General features: G+C 47.8%; 1 protein-coding gene across 2 annotated transcripts in view; it reads left to right on the forward strand.

Annotated features, from left to right (window-relative positions):
* Positions 1-1,283: 1,283 nt before the first annotated feature.
* The window catches only part of MTX3 (metaxin 3), a 38,751-nt gene continuing 17,383 nt past the window's right edge, over positions 1,284-22,651 (forward strand). For both annotated transcript variants that reach the window (XM_075270317.1, XM_075270326.1), the window contains exons 1-3: positions 1,284-1,459; positions 5,446-5,515; positions 8,021-8,097. In XM_075270317.1, the coding sequence (XP_075126418.1) occupies positions 1,391-1,459; positions 5,446-5,515; positions 8,021-8,097 (216 nt within the window). In that variant the 5' untranslated portion in view covers positions 1,284-1,390. The remainder of the gene's footprint in view (positions 1,460-5,445; positions 5,516-8,020; positions 8,098-22,651) is intronic.

The following is a 22,651-nucleotide window of genomic DNA, read 5'->3' on the forward strand; positions in this document are numbered from 1 at the left end:
CCTATTTAGGGTTTGCTTCCACACCAGCTAGCCGCTGGCTATACATTTATCCTGGAAGTTAGCTCCCTTTGCCTGTGTCTCTGAGCCTCTTCCTTTGATCCCCTGGTTTGCTTTTTTGCCTCTCAATTTTGTACTGTGCCCTCTCCTGTTGACGACCCCGGGTTACCTTTAAACTACTGCTTCTTGACCTATTTTTGTACCACTCTGCTCTCCTGTTACCGACCCAGCCTGCTTGAACTCCCTTCTGAATTACCCCTCTGTACTGCGCTGACTTCATGTTGATGACCTGGACTGGACGACTACTCTTTGGTATACTGCTGTCATCTACTGGCTACCACCAACCGCTGCCTTCTGGTTTTTCAGACCTTCGTCTCAGCTCTGAAAACCTGCTGGCAAGTGATTCCAGTTTCTGGATCTGCTTTCCGGATCTGCTTTCCTTATAAGGGAAAACAGAAACACACATCATATTCAGGTTTAGGTTATTTGTTCATCATAGAGGAGGCACTAGCGACCCCCCCCTAGTGAACCCCCAGAGGAGGTTCTGCTGGGTCTGTCAAGAGTGGGACGGGAACTGCATCCCCTTTATCTGTCATCTGCTTTTACAACTCATCTACTTGAACTGGCAGGGTAGCGTGTGGGGTTATAAAAGGGAGTCATAAAATGTGTGGGGGCATAAATAGGGGGGAGTAAAAAAAAGGTGGTCAGATACTGTGTGTGGCTATAAAATGAGGTCAGATACTGTGTGGGGGCCATAAATAAGAGTTCGGTACTATGTGGGGGGCAAAAAAGGGGTCATATATTGTGAAAGGGCATAAAATAGTGGTCAGATGCTGTAGGGGTGGCATAACAAAGGGGTCATATTAGTGGTGTAACTACCACGGTAGCAGTGGTAGCAGCTGCCACAGGGCCCAACACCTTAGGGGGCCCGGGCCCCCTCACTAACATGCCGAAAATAAAAAATAAAGTTTAGTTTTTGAGGCCTGAGACCCCTAAGGTGTCAGGTTCCAGGCAGAATAAGGCCTCAGCAGTGTGAGTAACGAAGATTTTCATGAGTGATTTTACTATAATTCAGCAATATTGCATAATGACGTCACCAGGTCTCCAATGTATCACGAAAAAGCTTCTAAAATGACGTCATCTTGCCGGGCGAAGAATTCACTGTAGTGGGCGGGGACAACGCGAGCGACGCATTACGTGGGCGTGGTCTTCAGTGTTTACCTCGGCGGCTTCCCCGTAGTGGGCGGGGTTACTCGCCACGCTTGTGCGCCGTCTGTAGAGGCGTGGCTCCGCCCCTTGTGGGGATGGCCGCTCTGTGAGGCTGAGTCTCCGGCAGGAAATTCCGGACCAACGCTCGGTTGTTGTGGCCGGTTTGCCCCGGGGACTCCCGGTGATGGAGCTGAGGTGCTGGGGAGGTGACTGGGGGCTCCCCTCCGTGCACCCCGAATGTCTGGTTGTGCTGGTAAGAGCGGCGTGAGCCCTGGAGATGCTGCAGCCCTGCTGCTGTGTGACAGGCAGTGGTCAGGGGCACCATCATCCCTGTGCAGTGCCCTGGAGCCCCGGCCTGATGTGCATCACTATGTCCGCCATACACAGAGATGTCACCAAGGTCACGTGTCATGAAAGTGTGCGACTTGTGCTACACCTGGACACTTAAAGGGATCTTCCAGCTATAAGAAAGTAAACTTAGCATTGTGCTCTGATCTCCAGTCCAGGGTTCTGCATCTAACCCAATAACCTGTTGTCACCAATTACCTTATATCCTGTCACCATGGCTCCCTAGTGCCACATTTGGGCATCATATCATTTCGCCATGGCAGTCACATGACATGTCATTCTGTGGAACACTTCATCAAGAGCATGTCATATTATAGGTGGAAGCCCCCTTAAGTATACAGATGTAATAGGAACAGGCTGTATTCACAAGTCGGTCCCCTTTTCTCCTGATCACTGGGGGCTTGGGCCCCTAGCAGTCAGACACTTATTCCCCGCCCTATTGCTTAAATAGGACAACCCTATAACCAATTGCAATTGCTTCTGTGAGGCTGCTGCGATTGTGATGTCTGGCAGCGCCTGCAGCTCCATAGAAGTGTATGGAGAGCTGGTCATGCAAGCACACTGGCAGTCCATTCATAAGGAAGCTTTAGGGCAGGGAACGTACGGCTCTCCGGCTGTTGCAAAACTACAACTCCTAACATGGATATTTGCTCTGCTGTTCTTGCTGTTCTTGGAACTCCCATGGAAGTGACTGGAGCATGTTGGGAGTTGTAGTTTCCCTCCCCCTGCTTTAGGGGGGCCTGGCGATCGGGCCCCCAGCGATTGTACACTTATCCTTTGTCCTGTGCGTAGGGGATAGGTGTCCATAATGGTGCAACCCCTTTAAGCTGCTGTAGCGTGATATTTTATCTCAGAAAACAACAAAAACCATTGAAAAGTCATTGGAAGAACATTATTCAATGATTTTTCATTGCACTTCGTTGTCTTCTGTGATAGGATATGGCACCGCTGAAGTTTCGATGAAGTCACCTACCTCTGTATATGATGAACTTGAAGACGAACGTTCCTTCCATGAAGAACAATATACAAGTATCAGTAGTAAATCCGTTACATCGTCTTCAGTGCAATCTCAGTGTTTCTTTGCCACTGAGAAGCTTTAGTCCATGTCACCAGTTTTTCACTTAGGCCTTGTTCACACAGCACAATTTCACACTTATGCTTATTAAACACCAAAGTCCATGTGCACTCTGCATCTTATTAATGTGTCAGGGTCTCTGCAACCTCATTCACACACATATATAAATTTCTGCCTGCATTTACTGCTTTTTTTCCTCCCACTCCTAAACTAAGTTACTTATTTTGGACAGAAAACACAAGGAGAAGCTGACCGTAGCAGCTGCAGTAACCAGGAACAGCCACTACACAGTGTATGGCGCTGTCTGCTTCTGGCTTTGTACACCACCTAATAGGGAGCTGTGAGGATTTGAGTATGGCCTGTGTTTTACCTTGTTCTGTTCTGCAGTCACTACCAGTTAGGAACCAACATTTCCAGTTTAAACAAGGTGGTGACAATGTAATCTTACTGGGCATGTGAAGAATGTCTTAAGACGTGCAGGATATGGTTGTATACACAGTCTCAGCGGCTACAAAGCACGGTGCAGATATGGGAGCTGGAATTAGATTATTACACTTCACATGTTTGATGTGAACTGATTATATTTAGTGTTATCTACTCGGGAACGTTTATTAGGTCATTCTATAAAGGAGCTGATTCTTTTATACAGCAAAGTGCTGGTGTATTGTGCGGCGTCAGGTGCCATATGTCAGGATTGTCATGTCTACGTATCGAAAATGCAAGACCATTAAACACTGACCATAAGGCTAAGGACCCATGTTGCAGAAACACAGTTTTTTTTTGTTGAGGCTTTTGTTGCAGTTTTTTGAGCTAAAGACAGGAGTGGAATGAGCAGAAGGGAGAAGTATAAGAACTTCCTATATATTCCCCATTCCTTTTGTAGACATTCTTGGCTGTGGTTCAAAAAACCGCAACAAAAAAGCAGCGTTTCCGCATCGTGGGGCCTTAGTCTTTTTCCTTCAAAGGAACCCAATGGAGTCAATGGAAGGCTTTTTTTTTCAGCGCTGAAATTCCACGCCAAATTCCTCACCTTTTTTCCTCCATGTGAATGGACCCTAAGGCTAAGGCCGCATGTAGCGGTGACGCATCACAATTTTTCCTGCATCGGATTTCACAAAAAGTCCACAGAGGAAACCTTCGGCATTTCCTTAGGTATAATTCACATGCTGCAATTTAAAAAAACTGCAACAGTTTTGAAATCGCAGCATGTCCACAGCACGTTTTCCTGCACTGTGGCGATGGGACTTGCTAGAATCCCATCCACTCTACAGTTACTTTAAAGGGATTCTATCATTAAAATGCAATTTTTTTCTGGTTACCACGTTAAAATAGCCTTAAGAAAGGCTATTCTTCTCCTACCTTTAGATGTCTTCTCCGGGCCGCCGTTCAGTATAAATCCCGGTTTTCGTCAATATGCAAATGAGTTCTCTTGCAGCACTGGGGGCGTCCCCAATGCTGCGAGAGAACTTTCCATCTTCTTCTGGAACGGCCTCTCTTCGCTTCTTCTTCTGGCCCTGGGGGTCAAACTTCTAGGCCTCGGGCAGCCGACTGCGCATGCCTGCCAGCCACAAGAAAATGGCCACTTACAATACTGTGTAAGCAGCCATTTTCTTGTGGCCGGCGGGCATGCTCAGTCGGCTTTACCTTAGGCCCGAGGCCTAGAAGTTTGAAGGCAGCGTCGGAAGAAAATGCGAAGAGAGGCCAGAAGAAGATGGAGGCGGTGCTGGAGAGTTCTCTCGCAGCATTGGGGACGCTGCCAGTGCTGTTTGAGCGCTGGGGCCCGCCCCCAGTGCTGTGAGAGAATTCATTTGCATACCGACGAAAACTGGGATTTATACCGAACGGCAGCCTGGAGAAGACATCTAAAGGTAGGAGAAGAATAGCCTTTCATAAGGCTATTCCGACGTGGTACCCAGAAAAAATTGCACTCTAATGATAGAATCCCTTTAAAACACCGCATTTTTTCCAGCACGTGGGGCCTCAACCGTAAAAAATTTATTCACACAACTGAATTTATAGTTGGTTTTAAGCCAAATTTCATCTCAAAATGATCTCCAAATTCCAGCGCAATCTTCATCCCATTGAAGACAGAGACCGCTAAAAAAAACCAAGTGTCCTGCTCAAACTTACTGTAGACTTTGTGGCTGAATCAGCTGCATCGAGAGGTTCAGTCCGATTAGCGCCATAGTCATGACGGAAAGCCAAAACTCTGATTCAGCTTTCTTCCGTAGGATACACGGGGCCAAAAAAAAGAAATCTGAACCAAATACTTTCTCAAATTCCTCTTTACTTTTTGCAGTGGAAATCCGGCCTAAGGGTTTGTTAACAAGTAGTAGATTTTGAAACAGAAATTTCTGTAACTTTCATGTATCTGAATGGCCCTGTGCACACGTCTGTATTTTTCCGGACACAGAGTTGGACATGCAGTACTCTGTGTCCGGTTTAAAAAAAAAACAAAACAAAAAAAACTGTTTTGCCACAGAGCGCATAAAACGCTCACCGAAGCTCACAGCCGGACTCGGCATGACAGGTTTCTGTCTTCTGCATGCAGAAGACGGAAACCTGAAAACGGAGACCGAACGCTGGTGTGAACCCAGCATCGCATGTGATTAAGGCCTAAAGCTGTAAGGAGGGCTTGGGAAAGATAGGACCAATCCCTGGGTGCAGCAGGGATTCCAGGGTGATCATGGTAGCACCAAAGTTTGATAAAAGGTATTGGGGTGCTTTGTGGGAGCATCTCATAGTAAGGGAGAATTTTGTTTCAAAAATGAGCTTGAACTCAGAAACCCTCTTCCTGTTGTTTTTATATTTTCTAGGCATATGCAAAATTTTCTGGCGCCCCGCTGACATTAAATCCTGTAGACTATACCTGGGCAAGTTCACAAGGTATTTCCTAATTTCTGAGTATACTTTGTTACCTATTGTGAAAGTACAGATTGTTGTAACAAAATGGTAAATCGTCCAGGTAGAAGAAGCCATATGGATTACTCAGGAGTCTGTTCAAGTGCCATAGACTCCAGTCCGCTGATATGTCCCCATCAGGTCTTATGATTTTAGGATATCACATAGTAATAAACCATTCGTGATGCATTAACAATAATTCTATCACTGGGTTAATATTAACACTAAGTAAAAAAAAAATATTAATCCACTTTTAAAGGGAACCTGTCAGATCTGTTTGGAACATTAAACTACCCACCAGTTGGTTTAATATGGGCTGGTGGTGGTGTCCCAAATATCCTTATTCTTGCATTTAAGAAAACAAACCAACATTTCTTCTTCCTTTACTCCAGCGCCTGTCCTGATGTTCACTGAGGCTGGAGTAGTACGTCTTGGCTTCAGTGAAGCCGAGATGTATTTCCCCCTACTTCATTGAACAGCACAGGAGCAACATCAGTGAGTCCGATAAAAGTCATCAGGATTATCTCTAAGTAGGTGTAAAGGTTTTTTTTGTCCCAGCACGGCCATAGGCAAACTTAGGCTATGGCTATTTGGGACACTAAGCCACAGGTCCACAGTGATCCTAATGGACATGACAGGTCAATGCTGGATGGCAACTGTATCTAAAGGAGCATGGTGGCTTTGCTCATCGTCATTCAGCAATCTATAGGGTCTCCCGACTTCCCATTATGGACTTTGGATAAGACTATACACTGAAATTACAGCAACTCTTTAAGCAGTTTCACTTGGTACATTATAAGTATTTTGTTAACTGTATGTGGAAGTTGTACAAAAAACTTTTTTTTGACTTTTCATTCTCTTTATTTTCTCGCTGAATACAGAAAAGTAATGAGAGATCAAATGTATTTCTGTAGCGTAATGAAGAACACATGAACGGAGAATACAGTCTGCCCTCTGGGGCCATTGCCTAGTGAAGAATGGGCTGTTTAATGTATATACAAGTTCTGCTTAGCATTACCAGTATATAAGGAAATATTCCGCAATCCCACTCACATAGACATGACTTACTGCGGAAAGAACGCTTACTAATAGTTTTCTTTGGGTGATAGGGGATTTAAGGGGATTGTGTAAACTCTTTCACAATTGTAGGGTCTGGGATTTAAACAAAGAACATCTAGTTGTGACTTGTGAAGCAGATGCCACCTTATCTTGGGCATGTGCCACATACTCTGATTAAACCCGCCTGGCCATTATGATGTCTTTATTCCAGATCACAAGTCGTTGCACATTGCTCCGTTGTAATCGAGTATAAATGCTCCTGTATAGTGCAGATATACATTAGACCTGAGCATTGGCATGCTTTATGTGGTCGGAGAATACTGAGGAGTACTGTTAAATTAATAGCTGACCTGCGGCCCCAGAAAACTTCATGCCATGTTTTGAGCAGTAGGTGCCTGGGGGTGGCGAGTCCCTTATACCAGGTTCACATCAGCGTTGGTTTCCCTTCTTCTGATCTGCTTGGGGACCTGAAACATGGAAATCCAATCTGCTTAAAAAGTGGTTAGGCTATGGTCACACCTGCGTTTGGTGACCGTTCTGTGATGCCAACATCATTCTGCATTTTCCAGGTAGAAACCCGCGTGGACCCCATTAGAACCAGGTAACATAGGTAACCACTTTTTAAGCAGATTGGGTTTCCGTTTTTCGGGTCTGCTTAGGAACAGAAACCCCAATGCAGGTATGAACCTAGTATTAGGGCTTTTGCCCCTTTTCTTCATCAGTCAGTGTGGGTTTTGTTTTGTTTTTTTTTAAATAAAAGAGATACTGATGACAACAGCTCATCCTCATATAGGCTTCATGCACATGCCCTAGTGTGCAGACCAAGGCTCTTCCAATAAGAGGTTTGAAGCTCTGTTTTCATAATTATAGAGCAGGCCCTATCCTGCTCTGTGACATTGGAACGGTACAACCCCCCTCCCCCATTGAAATCAGTGGGGGACAGAAGTCACTCCAATAGCATCCAGTTGTCAGCCAAAAGCATTCTACTAAAAAATCTGAACTAGGCCTGCTAACACTCCGTTATGGTCATGCGGCCACATATCTTATGGATGCCATAAGGGGGTGTTCCACAAACTAGAGCCAGCTTGTATATATACATTGAATGTCTGCCATAAACATGCAATATTTCTTCTGCAGCATTTTTTTGGGGGGATTAGTAAAATCAGATCAGCATTCGCCAGTGGGTCATTGTGCCAACTTATTTGCAAAACAACTAATTTGCAAAAGGATAACTTTTTGGTTGTTGGCTTTTCACCGCTGGGGTGCCCGCCAGTTGCAAGAAGTGGGGAGTTCGCGACATCGGTTTAAATGGAGAGAGTGTTCAAGCTCTGCACATATTTTTAGCTTCTAGTGACTGGACAACCCCTTTAAGTCCTGTTAGGATCTCTTGTTTTTTTGTGGAAATGAATGTGTTCTGTATTCTTCTTCTAGGTGTAGTGCCCCTATTAACATATGAGGATGATGACATTACTCAGCCTTCCAACATTTTAAGCTTTTTCAGGAGACAGGTGAGTTGCTGCTATGTTATGTATCATGGAGATTGTGTGTACAGACTGACTGGTTTTGTAGACCTTAGATTTGGTCAGTCTAAGGCCGGTTGCAGACCACCGTGGCCGTGTTTCATGTGCTATCCATGTATTTCACCGAGGGTGTTTAGATTAGTGTAGAGTTTTTTTTAGTCATCCTGGACAACTCCTTTAAATAGCTGCCCCTTATGTTATTTAAAGGGATTCTTCATGTTAGATGTTCCCTTTTTCTTAGATGCGTTCCTTGACAAAGTGACTCTCTGCTGAGTAGTTCCATCAGCCCTAATTTGCAGAAATTTTCCACACCCGGGGAAATTAAGCATTATATGGTAGCCATTTATAAAGGACTTTTCACCATCTCCACAACTCTTTACATCCTTCATTAGGCTCCAGTCCACTAATTCTGGTGCAGTTGCAAATTTTTCTCTAGCCCCCACCGTTCATGAGCAATCATTTCTATTGGTTTTAGAACTACAAGGCTCTCTGCTGTTAGATCAGTGGTCCTGAATAGAAAAACAAGAACCCCCCTATCAGACAGTAGTGAGCAGTAGCATTGTAAGAGCTGAAACTAACAGAAATAACTGCTTAGGAACAGTAGGTGCTAGAGGAAAGTTCCAACTGCGCCAGAATCCAAGGAGTGGAGACTATTACAGAATGCAAATTGTTTGCGTTTGTTGAAGGTCTTCTTTAAATCACGGAGTTGCCTCACGTCCTCCAGCGCAGGAGATGCTTTTTATAGCCTCTCTCCATCTCTAGCCAAGAGGTGAAGGTACTGAATAAAGGACCCTATCTATGAACTCAAAATTCTCTGATGTGTGAACTTTGGTGCATTGGGGACAGGACTTCAGTTCTCTGGAGCACTGCTTTTGCAACTCTGACGTCTGCCATCTTACCCATGTGATGAGAATTGATCCTCTTAATGCTGTGACATCACCCATCCCACGTGAGACAGAGCGGCGCTCCCTGGGCTGAAGTCCCGCCCCCAGTGCACCAACTACCTAATTTGTATAGGATTTCAAAGTTGTTGTTTTCCAAATCTTCATAAGTGACCTACATAACAGAGGTATGATGTTTATCACTGTAATGTAGTCTGTATGGTAGGGTTGGGCAATTGAATATGAGCAGCAGGTGATAGGCTCCCTTTAACCGTTCTCAAATATAGGAGCAGAATTACTAATGTTTGTTTTTGGCCTCTCTTCATAAGCTGATGTCATAGAATAAGGGAGTATTTGTAACCCTAATTCTGGGTGGAAAATCTGTCTCCTGGCTGCAACTATTTGAAGATGCCACAGTCACGAAACATCTGTAGGAAGAATTCTTACAAATGCCAGTCAACCACTTGACTTCAGTGGAAAGTTAAAGTTTTATCTCAACTTATAAACATCTTTTCATGAATGAATAGTACAGGTGAATATAAGAAATTGACAATGCATCTTAAAGGGATCCTATCATTTAAAATTAAATTTTTCCTCGATCACACATAGGAATAGCCTTAAGAAAGGCTATTCTTCTCCTATCTTTAGATGTCTTCTCCGCGCCGCTGTTCGGTAGAAATCCTGGTTTTCGTCTATATGCAAATGAGTTCTCTTGCAGCACTGGGGCGGTTCCCAGCGCTCAAACAGCACTGGAGGCGTCCCCAATGCTGCAAGAGAACTCTCCAGGCCGCCTCCATCTTCTTCTGGAACGCCGCTCTGTGCTTCTTCTCCCAGAGCTGGGTTCAAACTTCTAGGCTTCGGGCAGAACCAACTGTAAGCTGTGTAAGCGGCCATTTTCTTGTGGCCGCTTACACAGTAAGCTGGTTTAAGCGGCCATTTTCTCGTGGACTGTGGGCATGCACAGAAGACATCTAAAAGTAGGAGAAGAATAGCCTTTCTTAAGGAAGTGATCGAGAAAAAAAAAATGTGATTTTAATGATAGAATCCCTTTAAAGAGATTTGTTTCCTTCTCATCTTAGTCTTGCTGCTTGCTTACGGTATATTATATTCGTCTGTTTTCAGCCTCATACACAAAGCTCTATGGAGAAGGGAGGGTGGAGTAGAAGGCTTCTGCCGGCTGGTGAATTTGTTGCCTCATTCTATGAACTACAACCTAGCAGTGGTAAAATAATTCAGAATAGCAGAGGGAAGAAACAATTATTAAGAAGTAGAGATGAGCGAACACTAAAATGTTCGAGGTTCGAAATTCGATTCGAACAGCCGCTCAATGTTCGTGTGTTCGAACGGGTTTCGAACCCCATTATAGTCTATGGGGAACAGATACTCGTTAAGGGGGAAACCCAAATCCGTGTCTGGAGGGTCACCAAGTCCACTATGACACCCCAGGAAATGATGCCAACACCTCTGGAATGACACTGGGACAGCAGGGGAAGCATGTCTGGGGGCATCTAACACACCAAAGACCCTCTATTACCCCAACATCACAGCCTAACAACTACACACTTTACACACTCAATACCACCTCTCTGACAGTAGGAAAACACCTTGAAACATGTGTATTTGGCACTTGCAGTGAGGAGAGCTTGTCACCAGCAGTGAATTTGGCCCTTGTAGTAAGTTGAGGTTGGCACCAACATTTGTTTTGAAAATCAGGGTGGATTGAGCCTCTAACCAGCAGAGTTTGGGCAAATTCATGGTGGAGGGAGCCTCTAAAAACCCCAGTTTGGACCAATTCATGGTGGAGGGAGCCTCTAACCAGCCCAGTTTGGGCAAATTCATGGTGGAGGGAGCCTCTAAAAAACCCAGTTTGGACCAATTCATGGTGGAGGGAGCCTCTAACCAGCCCAGTTTGGGCAAATTCATGGTGGAGGGAGCCTCTAACCAGCCCAGTTTGGACCAATTAATGGTGGAGGGAGCCTCTAACCAGCCCAGTTTGGACCAATTCATGGTGGAGGGAGCCTCTAACCACCCCAGTTTGGACCAATTCATGGTGGAGGGAGCCTCTAAAAAACCCAGTTTGGACCAATTCATGGTGGAGGGAGCCTCTAACCAGCCCAGTTTGGACCAATTAATGGTGGAGGGAGCCTCTAAACAGCCAAGTTTGGACCAATTCATGGTGGAGGGAGCCTCTAAAAACCCCAGTTTGGACCAATTCATGGTGGAGGGAGCCTCTAACCAGCCCAGTTTGGGCAAATTCATGGTGGAGGGAGCCTCTAAACAGCCCAGTTTGGGCAAATTCATGGTGGAGGGAGCCTCTAACCAGCCCAGTTTGGACCAATTAATGGTGGAGGGAGCCTCTAACCAGCCCAGTTTGGACCAATTAATGGTGGAGGGAGCCTCTAACCACCCCAGTTTGGACCAATTCATGGTGGAGGGAGCCTCTAACCAGCCCAGTTTGGACCAATTCATGGTGGAGGGAGCCTCTAAAAAACCCAGTTTGGACCAATTCATGGTGGAGGGAGCCTCTAAACAGCCCAGTTTGGGCAAATTCATGGTGGAGGGAGCCTCTAAAAACCCCAGTTTGGACCAATTCATGGTGGAGGGAGCCTCTAACCAGCCCAGTTTGGGCAAATTCATGGTGGAGGGAGCCTCTAAAAAACCCAGTTTGGACCAATTCATGGTGGAGGGAGCCTCTAACCAGCCCAGTTTGGGCAAATTCATGGTGGAGGGAGCCTCTAACCAGCCCAGTTTGGACCAATTAATGGTGGAGGGAGCCTCTAACCAGCCCAGTTTGGACCAATTAATGGTGGAGGGAGCCTCTAACCACCCCAGTTTGGACCAATTCATGGTGGAGGGAGCCTCTAAACAGCCCAGTTTGGGCAAATTCATGGTGGAGGGAGCCTCTAAAAAACCCAGTTTGGACCAATTCATGGTGGAGGGAGCCTCTAACCAGCCCAGTTTGGATCAATTAATGGTGGAGGGAGCCTCTAAACAGCCAAGTTTGGACCAATTCATGGTGGAGGGAGCCTCTAAAAACCCCAGTTTGGACCAATTCATGGTGGAGGGAGCCTCTAACCAGCCCAGTTTGGGCAAATTCATGGTGGAGGGAGCCTCTAAACAGCCCAGTTTGGGCAAATTCATGGTGGAGGGAGCCTCTAACCAGCCCAGTTTGGACCAATTAATGGTGGAGGGAGCCTCTAACCAGCCCAGTTTGGACCAATTAATGGTGGAGGGAGCCTCTAACCAGCCCAGTTTGGACCAATTAATGGTGGAGGGAGCCTCTAACCACCCCAGTTTGGACCAATTCATGGTGGAGGGAGCCTCTAACCAGCCCAGTTTGGACCAATTCATGGTGGAGGGAGCCTCTAAAAAACCCAGTTTGGACCAATTCATGGTGGAGGGAGCCTTTAAACAGCCCAGTTTGGGCAAATTCATGGTGGAGGGAGCCTCTAAAAAACCCAGTTTGGACCAATTCATGGTGGAGGGAGCCTCTAACCAGCCCAGTTTGGACCAATTAATGGTGGAGGGAGCCTCTAAACAGCCAAGTTTGGACCAATTCATGGTGGAGGGAGCCTCTAAAAACCCCAGTTTGGACCAATTCATGGTGGAGGGAGCCTCTAACCAGCCCAGTTTGGACCAATTAATGGTGGAGGGAGCCTCTAACCAGCCCAGTTTGGACCAATTAATGGTGGAGGGAGCCTCTAACCACCCCAGTTTGGACCAATTCATGGTGGAGGGAGCCTCTAAACAGCCCAGTTTGGGCAAATTCATGGTGGAGGGAGCCTCTAAAAAACCCAGTTTGGACCAATTCATGGTGGAGGGAGCCTCTAACCAGCCCAGTTTGGACCAATTAATGGTGGAGGGAGCCTCTAAACAGCCAAGTTTGGACCAATTCATGGTGGAGGGAGCCTCTAAAAACCCCAGTTTGGACCAATTCATGGTGGAGGGAGCCTCTAACCAGCCCAGTTTGGACCAATTAATGGTGGAGGGAGCCTCTAACCAGCCCAGTTTGGACCAATTAATGGTGGAGGGAGCCTCTAACCACCCCAGTTTGGACCAATTCATGGTGGAGGGAGCCTCTAAACAGCCCAGTTTGGGCAAATTCATGGTGGATGGAGCCTCTAAAAAACCCAGTTTGGACCAATTCATGGTGGAGGGAGCCTCTAACCAGCCCAGTTTGGACCAATTAATGGTGGAGGGAGCCTCTAAACAGCCAAGTTTGGACCAATTCATGGTGGAGGGAGCCTCTAAAAACCCCAGTTTGGACCAATTCATGGTGGAGGGAGCCTCTAAACAGCCCAGTTTGGGCAAATTCATGGTGGAGGGAGCCTCTAAAAAACCCAGTTTGGACCAATTCATGGTGGAGGGAGCCTCTAACCAGCCCAGTTTGGACCAATTAATGGTGGAGGGAGCCTCTAAACAGCCAAGTTTGGACCAATTCATGGTGGAGGGAGCCTCTAAAAACCCCAGTTTGGACCAATTCATGGTGGAGGGAGCCTCTAAACAGCCCAGTTTGGGCAAATTCATGGTGGAGGGAGCCTCTAACCAGCCCAGTTTGGACCAATTAATGGTGGAGGGAGCCTCTAACCAGCCCAGTTTGGACCAATTCATGGTGGAGGGAGCCTCTAACCAGCCCAGTTTGGACCAATTAATGGTGGAGGGAGCCTCTAACCACCCCAGTTTGGACCAATTCATGGTGGAGGGAGCCTCTAACCAGCCCAGTTTGGACCAATTCATGGTGGAGGGAGCCTCTAAAAAACCCAGTTTGGACCAATTCATATTGGAGGGAGCCTCTAAACAGCCCAGTTTGGGCAAATTCATGGTGGAGGGAGCCTCTAAAAAACCCAGTTTGGACCAATTCATGGTGGAGGGAGCCTCTAACCAGCCCAGTTTGGACCAATTAATGGTGGAGGGAGCCTCTAAACAGCCAAGTTTGGACCAATTCATGGTGGAGGGAGCCTCTAAAAACCCCAGTTTGGACCAATTCATGGTGGAGGGAGCCTCTAACCAGCCCAGTTTGGACCAATTAATGGTGGAGGGAGCCTCTAACCAGCCCAGTTTGGACCAATTAATGGTGGAGGGAGCCTCTAACCACCCCAGTTTGGACCAATTCATGGTGGAGGGAGCCTCTAAACAGCCAAGTTTGGACCAATTCATGGTGAAGGGAGCCTCTAAAAACCCGTTTGGACCAATTCATGGTGGAGGGAGCCTCTAACCAGCCCAGTTTGGGCAAATTCATGGTGGAGGGAGCCTCTAAACAGCCCAGTTTGGGCAAATTCATGGTGGAGGGAGCCTCTAACCAGCCCAGTTTGGACCAATTAATGGTGGAGGGAGCCTCTAACCAGCCCAGTTTGGACCAATTAATGGTGGAGGGAGCCTCTAACCAGCCCAGTTTGGACCAATTAATGGTGGAGGGAGCCTCTAACCACCCCAGTTTGGACCAATTCATGGTGGAGGGAGCCTCTAACCAGCCCAGTTTGGACCAATTCATGGTGGAGGGAGCCTCTAAAAAACCCAGTTTGGACCAATTCATGGTGGAGGGAGCCTCTAAACAGCCCAGTTTGGGCAAATTCATGGTGGAGGGAGCCTCTAAAAAACCCAGTTTGGACCAATTCATGGTGGAGGGAGCCTCTAACCAGCCCAGTTTGGACCAATTAATGGTGGAGGGAGCCTCTAAACAGCCAAGTTTGGACCAATTCATGGTGGAGGGAGCCTCTAAAAACCCCAGTTTGGACCAATTCATGGTGGAGGGAGCCTCTAACCAGCCCAGTTTGGACGAATTAATGGTGGAGGGAGCCTCTAACCAGTCCAGTTTGGACCAATTAATGGTGGAGGGAGCCTCTAACCACCCCAGTTTGGACCAATTCATGGTGGAGGGAGCCTCTAAACAGCCCAGTTTGGGCAAATTCATGGTGGATGGAGCCTCTAAAAAACCCAGTTTGGACCAATTCATGGTGGAGGGAGCCTCTAACCAGCCCAGTTTGGACCAATTAATGGTGGAGGGAGCCTCTAAACAGCCAAGTTTGGACCAATTCATGGTGGAGGGAGCCTCTAAAAACCCCAGTTTGGACCAATTCATGGTGGAGGGAGCCTCTAACCAGCCCAGTTTGGGCAAATTCATGGTGGAGGGAGCCTCTAAACAGCCCAGTTTGGGCAAATTCATGGTGGAGGGAGCCTCTAACCAGCCCAGTTTGGACCAATTAATGGTGGAGGGAGCCTCTAACCAGCCCAGTTTGGACCAATTCATGGTGGAGGGAGCCTCTAACCAGCCCAGTTTGGACCAATTAATGGTGGAGGGAGCCTCTAACCACCCCAGTTTGGACCAATTCATGGTGGAGGGAGCCTCTAACCAGCCCAGTTTGGACCAATTCATGGTGGAGGGAGCCTCTAAAAAACCCAGTTTGGACCAATTCATGGTGGAGGGAGCCTCTAAACAGCCCAGTTTGGGCAAATTCATGGTGGAGGGAGCCTCTAAAAAACCCAGTTTGGACCAATTCATGGTGGAGGGAGCCTCTAACCAGCCCAGTTTGGACCAATTAATGGTGGAGGGAGCCTCTAAACAGCCAAGTTTGGACCAATTCATGGTGGAGGGAGCCTCTAAAAACCCCAGTTTGGACCAATTCATGGTGGAGGGAGCCTCTAACCAGCCCAGTTTGGACCAATTAATGGTGGAGGGAGCCTCTAACCAGCCCAGTTTGGACCAATTAATGGTGGAGGGAGCCTCTAACCACCCCAGTTTGGACCAATTCATGGTGGAGGGAGCCTCTAAACAGCCAAGTTTGGACCAATTCATGGTGAAGGGAGCCTCTAAAAACCCGTTTGGACCAATTCATGGTGGAGGGAGCCTCTAACCAGCCCAGTTTGGGCAAATTCATGGTGGAGGGAGCCTCTAAACAGCCCAGTTTGGGCAAATTCATGGTGGAGGGAGCCTCTAACCAGCCCAGTTTGGACCAATTAATGGTGGAGGGAGCCTCTAACCAGCCCAGTTTGGACCAATTAATGGTGGAGGGAGCCTCTAACCACCCCAGTTTGGACCAATTCATGGTGGAGGGAGCCTCTAAACAGCCAAGTTTGGACCAATTCATGGTGGAGGGAGCCTCTAAAAACCCCAGTTTGGACCAATTCATGGTGGAGGGAGCCTCTAACCAGCCCAGTTTGGACCAATTAATGGTGGAGGGAGCCTCTAAACAGCCAAGTTTTGGGAAATTCATGGTGGAGGGAGCCTCTAACCAGCCCAGTTTGGACCAATTCATGGTGGAGGGAGCCTCTAAACAGCCCAGTTTGGGCAAATTCATGGTGGAGGGAGCCTCTAAAAAACCCAGTTTGGACCAATTCATGGTGGAGGGAGCCTCTAACCAGCCCAGTTTGGACCAATTAATGGTGGAGGGAGCCTCTAAACAGCCAAGTTTGGACCAATTCATGGTGGAGGGAGCCTCTAAAAACCCCAGTTTGGACCAATTCATGGTGGAGGGAGCCTCTAACCAGCCCAGTTTGGGCAAATTCATGGTGGAGGGAGCCTCTAAACAGCCCAGTTTGGACCAATTAATGGTGGAGGGAGCCTCTAACCAGCCCAGTTTGGACCAATTAATGGTGGAGGGAGCCTCTAACCAGCCCAGTTTGGACCAATTAATGGTGGAGGGAGCCTCTAACCACCCCAGTTTGGATCAATTCATGGTGGAGGGAGCCTCTAACCAGCCCAGTTTGGACCAATTCATGGTGGAGGGAGCCTCTAAAAAACCCAGTTTGGACCAATTCATGGTGGAGGGAGCCTCTAAACAGCCCAGTTTGGGCAAATTCATGGTGGAGGGAGCCTCTAAACAGCCCAGTTTGGGCAAATTCATGGTGGAGGGAGCCTCTAACCAGCCCAGTTTGGACCAATTAATGGTGGAGGGAGCCTCTAACCAGCCCAGTTTGGACCAATTCATGGTGGAGGGAGCCTCTAAACAGCCCAGTTTTGGCAAATTCATGGTGGAAGGAGCCTCTAACCAGCAGAGTTGTGGGAAAGCAGGGTGGAGGGAGCCTCTAACCAGCAGAGTTGGTGGAAATCAGGGTGGAGGGAGCCTCTAACCAGCAGAGTTGGGGGAAATCATGTTGGAGGGAGCCTAGTATTAGCAGAATTGTGCAACGCTTATGGTGGATGAGTATGAGGATGCGGAGGAATTGGAGAGGTTGAGTACAGACATGGAGTTTCATGTTGGGGTGCTTTACACAGGTGGGCACAAAAATGAAGGCTCTATCCAGTGGTGGTTCATTTTTATCAAAGTGAGCCGGTCGGCACTCTCAGCTGACAGACGGGTGCGCTTGTCAGTGATGATGCCACCGGCTGCACTGAACACCCTCTCAGATAGGACGCTGGCGGCAGGACAGGACAGCACCTCCAAGGCATATAGGGCAAGTTCAAGCCACAGGTCCAACTTCGACACCCAATACGTGTAGGGCGCAGAGGGGTCGGAGAGGACAGGGCTGTGGTCGGAAAGGTATTCCCGCAACATGCGCCTATACTTCTCACGCCTGGTGACACTAGGACCCTCCGTGGCGGCACTTTGGCGAGGGGGTGCCATCAAGGTGTCCCAGACCTTAGACAGTGTGCCCCTCGTTTGTGTGGACCGGTGAGAACTTGGTTGCCTACTGGAGGAACTGCCCTCCCTGCCGCCAACGTCACATGCTGGAAACATCTCCATCATATTCTGCACCAATTGCCTGTGGCAAGCATTGATGCGATTGGCCCTCCCCTCTACCGGAATAAAAGACGAGATGTTGTTTTTATACCGGGGGTCAAGGATAGCAAAGATCCAGTACTGGTTGTCCTCCATGATTTTGACAATACGCTTGTCGGTTGTAAAGCACCCCAACATGAACTCAGCCATGTCTGCCACAGTGTTAGTTGGCATGACTCCTCTGGCCCCACCGGAAAGTTCAATCTCCATTTCCTCCTCATCCTCCATGTCTACCCATCCGCGCTGCAACAATGGGACGATTCGAAGTTGCCCGGAAGCCTCCTGTATCACCATCACATCATCGGACAACTCTTCTTCCTCCTCCTCCTCCTCCATTAAACGCAGTGAAGCGGACAGATGTGTGGACCTACTCTCCAGCTGTGACGGATCGGATGCTATCCCTAACTCCTCTGTGTGATCTGAGTTATCCCTGATGTCAATCAGGGATTCTCTCAGAACACACAAGAGCGGGATTGTAAGGCTCACCATCGCATCCTCAGAGCTCACCCTCCTTGTGGACTCCTCAAAGACCCGTAGGATGTCACATAGGTCTCTCATCCATGGCCACTCATGGATGTGAAACTGAGGCAGCTGACTTTGTGGCACCCTAGGGTTTTGTAGCTGGTATTCCATCAAAGGTCTCTGCTGCTCAACCACTCTATTCAACATCTGAAACGTTGAGTTCCAGCGTGTGGGGACGTCGCACAAAAGCCGGTGTTGTGGCACATGCAGGCGTTGCTGGAGAGATTTTAAGCTAGCAGCGGCTACTGTCGACTTGCGAAAGTGGGCGCACATGCGCCGCACTTTCACCAGTAGCTCTGGAACATTGGGGTAGCTCTTTAGGAAACGTTGCACCACTAGGTTGAAGACGTGGGCCAGGCATGGAACATGTTGGAGTCCGGCAAGCTCCAGAGCTGCTACCAGGTTCCGGCCGTTATCACAAACGACCATGCCTGGGCCCAGGTGCAGCGGCTCAAACCATATTGCCGTCTCATCGAGGAGGGCATCCCTCACCTCGGAGGCAGTGTGCTGTCTGTCCCCCAAGCTGATCAGCTTCAGCACAGCCTGCTGACGTCTACCAACGCCAGTGCTGCAACGTTTCCAACTCGTAGCTGGGGTCAATCTAACAGCGGAGGAGGAGGCGGTGGCGGAGGAGGTGGCGGAGGAGGAGGCGGTAGAGGAGGAGGAGGAGGGGGGTGTTCTTCTCGTGTCCCTGCCAGGAATGTTAGGCGGGGAGACGAGGTACACCGGGCCAGTTTGGGAAGCAGTCCCAGCCTCAACTACATTCACCCAGTGTGCCGTCAGTGAAATGTAGCGTCCCTGTCCGCATGCACTTGTCCACGCGTCGGTGGTCAAGTGGACCTTTGTGCAAAGCGCGGAACTAAGGGCCCGCCTGATGTTGAGTGACACGTGCTGGTGCAAGGCGGGGACGGCACACCGGGAGAAGTAGTGACGGCTAGGGACGGCATAGCGAGGTGCCGCAGTTGCCATCAGGTCCAGGAAGGCGGGAGTTTCAACAAGCCGGAACGCCAACATCTCCTGGGCCAGCAGTTTAGCGATGTTGGCGTTCAAGGCTTGCGCGTGTGGGTGGTTAGCAGTGTATTTCTGCCGCCGCTCCAATGTCTGAGAGATGGTGGGTTGTTGTAAAGAAACGCCTGATGGTGCCTTTGATGGTGCAGGAGAAGGAGATAAGACAGGACCAGGGGAGGATGAGGTAGAAGTCAACAAAGTGGCGGAGGCAGATGAAGTGGTGTCCTGGCTCGTCCTCTGGAGTGCATCGCCAGCACAGTCAGCAGTGGCAGAGGCAGAGGCAGTGGCAGAGGCAGTGGCAGTGGCGTGAACGGCAGGCGGCCTTTGTCCTGCCGTTGCTGCCTGCCACTGATTCCAGTGCTTGGATTCCAAATGACGGCGCATTGAAGTGGTGGACAGGTTGCTCTTCTCAGAGCCCCTAATCAATTTCGAGAGGCAAATTGTGCAGACAACACTATATCTGTCCTCGGCGCATTCCTTGAAAAAACTCCACACCTTCGAGAAACGTGCCCTCGAGGTGGGAGTTTTTCGGGGCTGGGTACGAACTGGAACATCTTGGGAGATTCCGGGTGTGGCCTGGCTTCGCCTAAGCTGCTGACCTCTGCCTCTGCCTCTAGCTACCCTTTTTGGTGCTGCACCTGCCTCAACATCCACACTACTTTCCCCGCTTGACATCCCCCCTGTCCAGGTCGGGTCAGTGTCCTCATCATCCACCACTTCCTCTTCCAACTCCTGTCTCATCTCCTCCTCCCGCACAATGCGCCGGTCAACTGGATGCCCTGACGGCAACTGCGTCACATCATCGTCGATGAGGGTGGGTTGCTGGTCATCCACCACCAAATCGAACGGAGATGGAGGAGACTCTAGTGTTTGAGCATCTGGACACAGATGCTCCTCTGTTAGGTTCGTGGAATCGTGACGTGGAGAGGCAGGTTGAGGGACAATGAAAGGAGCGGAGAACAGCTCTGGGGAGCAGGGACAGTTTGGGTTATTGTTCTGTAAAGCTTCGGAATTTTGGGAGGAAGGAAGACAAGACTGTTGGGTAATAGGAGGAGAGGAGGCAGAGTCTGACTGGCTGCTGGACAATGTGCTGTAAGCGTTCTCTGACAGCCATTGCAAGACCTGTTCCTGGTTCTCGGGCCTACTAAGGTTTGTACCCTGCAGTTTAGTTAATGTGGCAAGCAACCCTGGCACTGTGGAGTGGCGCAATGCTTGCTGCCCCACAGGAGTAGGCACGGGACGCCCTGTGGCTTCACTGCTACCTTGCTCCCCAGAACCATTCCCCCGACCTCGCCCATGGCCTCGTCCACGTCCCTTTCCGGGAGCCTTGCGCATTTTGAATTCCTAGTTAGAAATTGGCACTGTATACCAGTAGTAAAAATTGTGGGTGCACGTAACCCCAATATATTCTTTGAATTCCCAGTCAGACACTGGCACTATATGGCAGTAGCAAGAAATGAGGGTATTTGTATTCCCAATATACTCTTTGAATTCCCAGTCAGACAATGGCACTGTATACCAGTAGTAAAAATTGTGGGTGCACGTAACCCCAATATATTCTTTGAATTCCCAGTCAGAAACTGGCACTATATGGCAGTAGCAAGAAATGAGGGTATTTATAACCCCAATATATTCTTTGAATTCCCAGTCAGACAATGGCACTGTATACCAGTAGTAAAAATTGTGGGTGCACGTAACCCCAATATATTCTTTGAATTCCCAGTCAGAAACTGGCACTATATGGCAGTAGCAAGAAATGAGGGTATTTGTATTCCCAATATACTCTTTGAATTCCCAGTCAGACAATGGCACTGTATACCAGTAGTAAAAATTGTGGGTGCACGTAACCCCAATATATTCTTTGAATTACCAGTCAGAAACTGGCACTATATGGCAGTAGCAAGAAATGAGGGTATTTATAACCCCAATATATTCTTTGAATTCCCAGTCAGACAATGGCACTGTATACCAGTAGTAAAAATTGTGGGTGCACGTAACCCCAATATATTCTTTGAATTACCAGTCAGAAACTGGCACTATATGGCAGTAGCAAGAAATGAGGGTATTTATAACCCCAATATATTCTTTGAATTCCCAGTCAGACAATGGCACTGTATACCAGTAGTAAAAATTGTGGGTGCACGTAACCCCAATATATTCTTTGAATTACCAGTCAGAAACTGGCACTATATGGCAGTAGCAAGAAATGAGGGTATTTGTATTCCCAATATACTCTTTGAATTCCCAGTCAGACAATGGCACTGTATACCAGTAGTAAAAATTGTGGGTGCACGTAACCCCAATATATTCTTTGAATTACCAGTCAGAAACTGGCACTATATGGCAGTAGCAAGAAATGAGGGTATTTATAACCCCAATATATTCTTTGAATTCCCAGTCAGACAATGGCACTGTATACCAGTAGTAAAAATTGTGGGTGCACGTAACCCCAATATATTCTTTGAATTCCCAGTCAGAAACTGGCACTATATGGCAGTAGCAAGAAATGAGGGTATTTGTATTCCCAATATACTCTTTGAATTCCCAGTCAGACAATGGCACTGTATACCAGTAGTAAAAATTGTGGGTGCACGTAACCCCAATATATTCTTTGAATTACCAGTCAGAAACTGGCACTATATGGCAGTAGCAAGAAATGAGGGTATTTATAACCCCAATATATTCTTTGAATTCCCAGTCAGACAATGGCACTGTATACCAGTAGTAAAAATTGTGGGTGCACGTAACCCCAATATATTCTTTGAATTACCAGTCAGAAACTGGCACTATATGGCAGTAGCAAGAAATGAGGGTATTTGTATTCCCAATATACTCTTTGAATTCCCAGTCAGACAATGGCACTGTATACCAGTAGTAAAAATTGTGGGTGCACGTAACCCCAATATATTCTTTGAATTACCAGTCAGAAACTGGCACTATATGGCAGTAGCAAGAAATGAGGGTATTTATAACCCCAATATATTCTTTGAATTCCCAGTCAGACAATGGCACTGTATACCAGTAGTAAAAATTGTGGGTGCACGTAACCCCAATATATTCTTTGAATTCCCAGTCAGACACTGGCACTATATGGCAGTAGCAAGAAATGAGGGTATTTGTATTCCCAATATATTCTTTGAATTCCCAGTCAGACAATGGCACTGTATACCAGTAGTAAAAATTGTGGGTGCACGTAACCCCAATATATTCTTTGAATTCCCAGTCAGACACTGGCACTATATGGCAGTAGCAAGAAATGAGGGTATTTGTATTCCCAATATATTCTTTGAATTCCCAGTCAGACAATGGCACTGTATACCAGTAGTAAAAATTGTGGGTGCACGTAACCCCAATATATTCTTTGAATTACCAGTCAGAAACTGGCACTATATGGCAGTAGCAAGAAATGAGGGT

The sequence above is a fragment of the Leptodactylus fuscus genome, chromosome 1 (assembly GCF_031893055.1).
Source record: "Leptodactylus fuscus isolate aLepFus1 chromosome 1, aLepFus1.hap2, whole genome shotgun sequence".
NCBI classification, from domain to species: Eukaryota; Metazoa; Chordata; class Amphibia; order Anura; family Leptodactylidae; genus Leptodactylus; species Leptodactylus fuscus.